This window comes from Stegastes partitus, unplaced genomic scaffold, assembly GCF_000690725.1.
Source record: "Stegastes partitus isolate 25-593 unplaced genomic scaffold, Stegastes_partitus-1.0.2 Scaffold2102, whole genome shotgun sequence".
Classification (NCBI taxonomy): domain Eukaryota; kingdom Metazoa; phylum Chordata; class Actinopteri; family Pomacentridae; genus Stegastes; species Stegastes partitus.
In genome coordinates this window covers 78,836-86,330 of record NW_007579833.1, presented here as the reverse complement: position 1 = coordinate 86,330, position 7,495 = coordinate 78,836, and the positions used below count along the sequence as shown (strand labels likewise).

General features: G+C 40.4%; 1 protein-coding gene across 1 annotated transcript in view; it reads right to left on the bottom strand.

Annotated features, from left to right (window-relative positions):
* Positions 1 to 1,767: 1,767 nt before the first annotated feature.
* atp1a2a (ATPase Na+/K+ transporting subunit alpha 2a) overlaps positions 1,768 to 7,495 on the bottom strand; it is a 54,485-nt gene continuing 48,757 nt past the window's right edge. The window contains exons 20-24 of the mRNA XM_008303949.1: positions 7,036 to 7,181; positions 6,813 to 6,943; positions 4,982 to 5,083; positions 4,666 to 4,757; positions 1,768 to 2,161 (exon numbers count right to left, since the gene is read on the bottom strand). Of these exons, the coding sequence (XP_008302171.1) occupies positions 2,133 to 2,161; positions 4,666 to 4,757; positions 4,982 to 5,083; positions 6,813 to 6,943; positions 7,036 to 7,181 (500 nt within the window). The 3' untranslated portion in view covers positions 1,768 to 2,132. The remainder of the gene's footprint in view (positions 2,162 to 4,665; positions 4,758 to 4,981; positions 5,084 to 6,812; positions 6,944 to 7,035; positions 7,182 to 7,495) is intronic.

Below are 7,495 nucleotides of genomic sequence, written 5' to 3'. Positions count from 1 at the left end.
AGGCCGAGCATTGTCATACATTAGAAGGAACCCAGGACCCACTGCACCAGCATATGGTCTCACAGTGGGTCTGAGGATCTCATCCTGGTACCTGATGGCAGTCAGGGTACCTCTGGCTAGCCCATGGAGGGCTGTGGGCCCTCAAAAGAAATGCCTTCCCACACCATTACTGACCCACCAAACTGGTCATGCTGGAGGACGCTGCAGGCAGCAGAACGTTCTCCACGGTGTCTCCAGACTCTGTCACGTCTGTCACATGTGCTCAGTGTGAACCTGCTCTCATCCGTGAAGAGCTCAGGGCGCCAATGGCCAATCTGTCAATCTCTGTGTTCTCTGGCAAATACCAATAACCCTGCATGGTGTTGAGCTGTAAGCACAAACCCCACTGGTGGACGTGGGGTCCTCAGACCACCTCATGGAGTCTGTTTCTGACAGTTTGAGCAGAAACATGCATATTAGTGGCCTGCTGGAGGTCATCCTGCAGCTCTGGCAGAGCTCCTCCTGGTCCTCCTGCACAAAGGAGGAGGTAGCGTCCTGCTGCTGGGTTGTTGCCCTCCTACGGCCCCTCCACGTCTCCTGGTATCTCCTCCAGGCTCTGGACACTGTGCTGAGGGACACAGCAAACCTTCTTGCCACATCTCACATGGATGTGCCATCCTGGATGAGCTGCTCTACCTGAGCAGCTTGTTTGTGTAGACACCACCTCATGCTGCCTCTGGGGCTGAGAGCACTGACAAAATGTAAAAGTGACCAAACATCAACCAGAAAGGACGAGAACAGAGACATGATCTGTGGTCACCACCTGCAGAATCATTCCTTTATAGGGGTTGTCTTGCTAACTGCCTCTCATTTACACATGTTGTCTGCTCCATTTGCACAACAGCAGGTGAAATTGATTCACCATCAGTGCTGCTTCCTACCTGGACAGGTTGGTTTCACAGAAGTGTGACTGACTTGGAGTTACATTGTGTTGTTTAGATGTTTTTCTTGTGCAGTATAGTATATAGCATAATTTAGTTTTTTTTTTTTTATCACTCTTTTCAACCACAATTCAAAAGCAATGTCTTATTTCACAATATCATAATTGAACAAATTTTTATTTATTATTACTTTTTTCAGTTTCTAGTTATTTGAGTGACTATTGTGAATTTAACCTTTTCTTTAATGGAAGAGGACGAATAATATGAGGACAACTGTACATTCCTCTCCAACACACCTGCCTCCTGTAATAGATGTGCTAAGAATTCCCTTTGGTTTAATATATTTATTTTTAAAAAGGCAGAAAAAAAATCTACAAAATTTACGGGAAAATTTCTGTAAAATTACATCTTTTTTTTTTTTTTTTTTTTTTTACAGTGTATCTTTTCTATCTGTATACCGTAATTTTATCTGACTTTTTAGTTGACTCATGTGGTGACTCCAGTATGATGTGATTAACATTGAATCTGTGTAACAATTACAACACAAAGCCAGCTCTGGCTTCAACTCGGACCCAGTAAAGTGATTTAAAACTGCAGTAACATGACTGCAAATTCCTAAAAATGTAAAGTTTAGCATTACAAACTTGTAGTAAACAACATGTTGCTTGGAAAACAGTATATTTATAGGTGTATGTGACACCCTTCGTATTGAAACTGGCAAATGATTTCATCTCTTCTCCCAGTTTCAGCTCTAATCTCCACCAGGATAAGACTGACGAGCAACATTAGCAGTGAAGAATGACGCTGACAACACAGTCAATGAATAATAATCAGAGTGACGCCCGAGGACACTTTGGAATTTATTTTATTTGGTAAATTTCACATGATGAACAACATTTGATATTCCTTTATAGCCCGACAGGCCCACAATGCATCACTTTGGTAACAGTTTGTGTAAGGCACAAAGGTGCACGATAGTATTGTTCTGCTGGAAATGTTTCCTGATAGAAAGAGAAAAACTCGGAGCTACAATCAAAAGCCTATTTTCAGCAGTATTTTTTATGATAATCAGATTTGTGAACTGATCCATGCAATATTACAAGTGACAGACACACACACACACACACACACACACTCTCACCCTCACGAGGACGAACAAACACACACATGTGTGTACGCACACGCGGACCCGCAACCGACATTTTCTGAATGTTAATAATACGTCTCCAGCTCCACCCAACCTGGAAGAGATGAAGAGAGGGAGAGAAAGTGTCAGACGCCGAAATGACAGGCGAGCACTTTTCATAATATCCTTTTGTATCGTTCTATTTGTATTCATCTCGTCGCCATTGTCTCTGTACATTTCCAAATGAATCCTCTTACAACTCCAAGGCTCTGATCGGCAGCCCGTGACACACAGATTAACAGAAATGATTAACTGTCACGATAAATTGTATTTGTCTCTCCGTGTCTCGGCCTTCATCGGCTGTGGCACTGAGCAGATTTGAAGACGTTGTAGAGTTTCCATATCACATGCATGATCTCAAAAGTCCTTATCAGCCTGCTTTAATTTCCTTTGTTAATCATTTGCTGCTACTTTTATTGGGGCTGGACAAGCAAAGAAGTTTCACGTGTGTTCGCTTGTTGGCGGAGGATGTGACGCTCCCTTTATTTTACACTGTGCCAAAGATTTGGGTTTTCAGACCCAAAAGAACCCATTTAAATGTACAAACAGATTTTTCCCCCTGAATCTATTTGCTAAGTACACTGTGACATTTAAACTGTAATCTTTTATAAAATTGCTGTTATTTTACACATTTTCCCCAGTTTCTAAAAGATAATATTTCGTAAAATCACATAAAAAAGTGATAATTTACATGTTAAATGCAAAAAAACTTTAAAAAAAAACAAACAAACAGATAAATAGTCATTAATAATGCATAAAAAAATTAATCATTATTTTACATTTACACTTTTTCTACTGTATTCAAATCAGCAAACACATCTATTTATTTTACAGATAATTGGTGTTATTTTAAAGAAAAACTATGAAAGACAAAATTTTCTGTTTTGTTAAATCACAAAAAATCACACTGAGTTCAAATCTGAGAGAGAAAAAAGCATTTAAAGTAAACTGTGAAATAAAAAAAACATGCATTTTTACAAACGGTAGCTGGTTCTTTGACAACATTTTACAGTAAAATTACACTTTTTTAAAATTGAAATCAGCAAAAAATCTAATTATTTTATAAATATTTGCCACAAGAAAAATGCTGCATATTAAGGACTGGAAATAAGAATTTGTTTGTTTGTTTGTTTGTTTTTTTTTTACACTTTACATTAGATTTCCTGTGTTTTGTTAAATACCAGATATCTAATAAAATGACAGAAAAAAAAGTTTGCATTTACATTTCAAACTGTGCACAATGTCTACATAAAAAACTGTATTTTTTACAAATTGTAATTTGTTTTTTCCAGTGTGTGGCTGTGAAACTACACTTTTTTACTGTATTTAAATTGGCTAAAAATAACATTATTTGTGGCTTTTATAAAGCTTTTAAACCACACAGTGTTGCACAGTTTTTAACATATTTTTTTTCTGGCACTCTCGCAGTCAGGCTTTCATAGTTTTTTCGGGATCTTTTTCTACACTGTAGGAAGGTCCTGACGTTTTATTTCTGTCTACTTAATTAGCAAGATGTTGTTGAATAAAAAGAACCGCTGACTGAAATCTGGTGCAGATGCAGCCTTTGGCCCAAGTATCAGATCAAATTAGACTCCGTCCGTGATGTGCGTGTTTGATTTTCACCATTGGATATTTTTGTGTTTATAAGCTGTGATTTTATGCACCATTTATTAAATGGAATTCTCCAGCAAACTGCCAGACAGCAGTGCATTTACATGTTGTTCTGTCAGGAATCAGACCTGGAAGACAAACAGTAATCAGCCAAGTGTTGCAGCGGCTGCAGCTCTGAAAGCCGGAGAATTGTTCAGTTTTGAGTCGCTGGCACTCTGCTGGATGCCTGATAGTTTTCAGCCGCATTGCTCAGGGTGAGGCCGTAAGTCTCTTTTGTGGTTAAAGCTTGGAATAATAATAACTTTTAAATGAAAATTATTACAGTTCCTGCTTCACAACAAAAAAAAGAGAGAAAATAACAACATTAAAGTGTGCAAAAAGAAAAAAATTGTATCACGAGAATGAAAGATTTGCAGAAGACAGCTGCCACCGAAGCCTCTGCTCTCACACCCGCGCCGCTGATATCACAATGAAATTAAAGCTTACAATAATCACCTCTAATTGCAACCAGCATCATTGTTTAAAATTAGTACCTGTTCTTGATCTCGCTTCACAACACTTCAAGGTTTTGTTTTTTCAGTAAAAAAAAAAAGAAAGCATTTGGTGCTCGTTTGGAGTGACATTCAACTCGATTTTTCTTCTGCCTGTCAAACGCTTGCTGGGAAGCTTCAGGTCAGATCAGCAGAGCAGAGCTGTGGTGACTTTGTCAATCAGTGTGTCCTTAAAGGAGTGGACAGTCTGCACTTTTACAGGGTTTATTTTTTTGCAGTTCGTTTTTCTTCACAGAACAGAAAAGGTCTCGATTCTGAAAATGGCTCATGTGCTGCTTGAGATACGGGTGTCAGACGCTGCGCTGTAGCATCGTTTGACAATTTTTATTCCGGCTTATTAACAAGACAAATAAGCCCGAAACCCTTTTAATCTCGGTTTGTCTTAATAACTTCTTACCTCCTGGGCTCCGCCGCAGAATGAATTTACGGACCTCATCATAAACGAAGATCAGAAGGCTGTATGGGAAGGCGCAGAACCACCACAGGATCCTGAGAGGAAGACGGAAAGAAGACGGATGGAGCCGGAGCGAGTCAGGCAGAGTGCAAATTGTTAAATTCATTGGAGCCGTTTTTGAATATTAAGGATAACAACGAGGTGTTTAAGAAGATCACAGATTTCATTTGAAGCTGAGAGTGACAGTCTAATGGCAGACTATTAGGTCTTTAAGAGGTTATTTTTCGGTTCAGTGGAGATATGCATATACAGAGCTTACTTCAGTGGGTACATGCGCAGGGCCACGTCCATCCCAGGGCAGTAGGAGAGGAAGGCAGCCAGAGCAGTCTCCACGAAGAGGCCGAAGATCAGGATCCTGTTCCTGTTGGGCAGGAAACAAGAGCACGGCAGGGTCAAGAACAGGTTTATACGGGTTAATGAGGTTCACAATAATAAGGTAGCAATGAAAAGAACATTTAAAAAAAGAGACTGGAACTGATGAAGAAGCTTTTTACTTTGGAGCTGCGCAATCATGTGAGGTGCAAATGAACTCAAACAAACTAGGCTGTAACTGTTTTAGTTGACGGGAAACTGACGGGATCACTAACATACAAGAGAAGGAGTTTTTTATTTACTTGAGGTTGTTGACATGCAGGCTTCACATGTGCATCAAAAAATGAGCAAAGAACAGAAGAGAAACTAAAAAGATAAGATTTGGTTGCAAAAAGAAACGCAGCATCGGTGGATTGGAAATATTTCAGCTACGGAAACGACGCTGTTGATGAAAGACGGGTGCTTTGTTAGCAGTTGCTCCATTTGTTTGACCGTTCAGATGGGCAACACAAACCCTGTGTGACGAGTGCACAGCCAGATCTGAACGCAGTCCAAAGCAAAAAAAACATTTGCCAGTGTTACACCACATGAGAAAGGTAACAAATGACCTTTTTTCTGCTTTTTTACTCAATATGTTTGACTTTCAATGCAGATGCTCAAAAATCACACAAATTCCCAGAATGATCATTTCTTACTAATTCAAGCCACTTCGATGAAATTTGTGTATTTTTTCATATCGCAGAAGAACAATTCATTTTTTCCCGATATTGTGCAGCCCTACTTCCATACGTCAAGTCTGGTAAAGCAGAACTGAGTCCGATTTAAGGGTTCTTATTATTATTTTATTCCCAAACTGACAGAGTCTCTTGACACGCAGACTTCACATGTGCACCGAGAAATGAGTGAGAACAGGAACGAAATACTAAAAAGTAAGACTTGGTTGCAAAAAGAAACTCAGCCATCCATCCATCCATCGCTTAATCCTCACTGGGGTCGTGGGGGGGCTGGAGTCTATCCCAGCTGACTCAGGGTGAAGGCAGGTTCACCTGGACAGGTAACCAGTCTATCACAGGGCTACACTTAGAGACAGACAACCAAGCACACTCACATTCACACCTACAGACAATTTAGAATCACCAATTAACCTCAACATGTTTTTGGACTGTGTGGGAGGAAGCCGGAGAACCCGGAGAGAACCCACGCTGCACGGGGAGAACATGCAAACTCCATGCAGAAAGATCCCAGTGCCCCCACTGGGACGGGAACCGTCGACCTTGCTGCGGGGCAACAGTGCTACCAACTGCCCCCTAGCAAACTGTCGTGAGCAGGAGTTGACCGCTGTGTCGGGGAACTACAGCCCCTGTTAACCCAACATCAGTGGTTTGGAAATATTTAGGCCACAGAAACAATGATAATGATCAAAAACAGGTCTTCTGTCTGTGGTTTCTTGCATTTGTTGCCACGATAATCATTTAAATCAGCACCACAAAGGTCTGCAGGACAAATCCAAAGCCAGATGAAGAATTTTTTTTTATGCCCTTGTGAATCGAACATCATATGAAAATGGCTCTAAGCTGCTTTTTTCAGCCACTTACAAAATGTTTAATATTTTTTTGTGCACGTCCAAATAAATCATCCAAATTCGTCCAGAACTGACTGAATTTTTTTTCAGAATAATTTTTTCACATCACAGAAAAACAACATACACGTTTTTTTCCTCCAGTATTTTTCAGCCCTCTTCATCGTTCTCCTCCTTTCTTATCGCTCCACTCACTTACTTCATGCCCTGCTGGAAGAGCGAGTTCCTCCTGGTCTTGCAGATGATCAGATCGGCCCACTGGACGACCACGATGCTGCTGAAGAAGGCCGTGTGGCAGGTGAACTCCACGATCTTCCTCTGTTCATAGGTCTGCAGGGTGGAAGCACACGTTGCGTTTACTCTTGCATGAGTACGGAAATATTCATAGGCTGTGTTGTTGTTCCAGCGTGTCGGCTCCGTACCCACTGCTGCCCGTAACTGTCCTCCACGTCATTGACCTCGCGGTCGTCCCAGTTGATGCGGATGCCCACCAGGGTTTCTGGCCGGAAGCCGTTCTCGGCCAAAATCACAAAGTAGGTGAAGAAACCACCCAGAGCCTGGATCATACCTGGTTAAAAAAAAAAACACTCATTAATAAGAGATGAAAGCAAAAACACATGAATTCTTTGTTTTGTAGCAGCTAATATCTAAAAACAATCCAATACGTGTCAGTGTTTTATGTTTTGGGTCAATAATTTTCTGATCATTTAGTAATTTTTTTGTTCAATTTTCCTTGAAAGCACTTTGTAAGAAAAAAATAGAACCAAAGTTATTTAAAATGGGGTTGAGTTAGTTGTTATAATTTATAAGCTGCTGTTTTAATTAAACCAAAGTCAATATTCATTCATTCTTCATACGTTTTGACGGACATCATTCTTCATA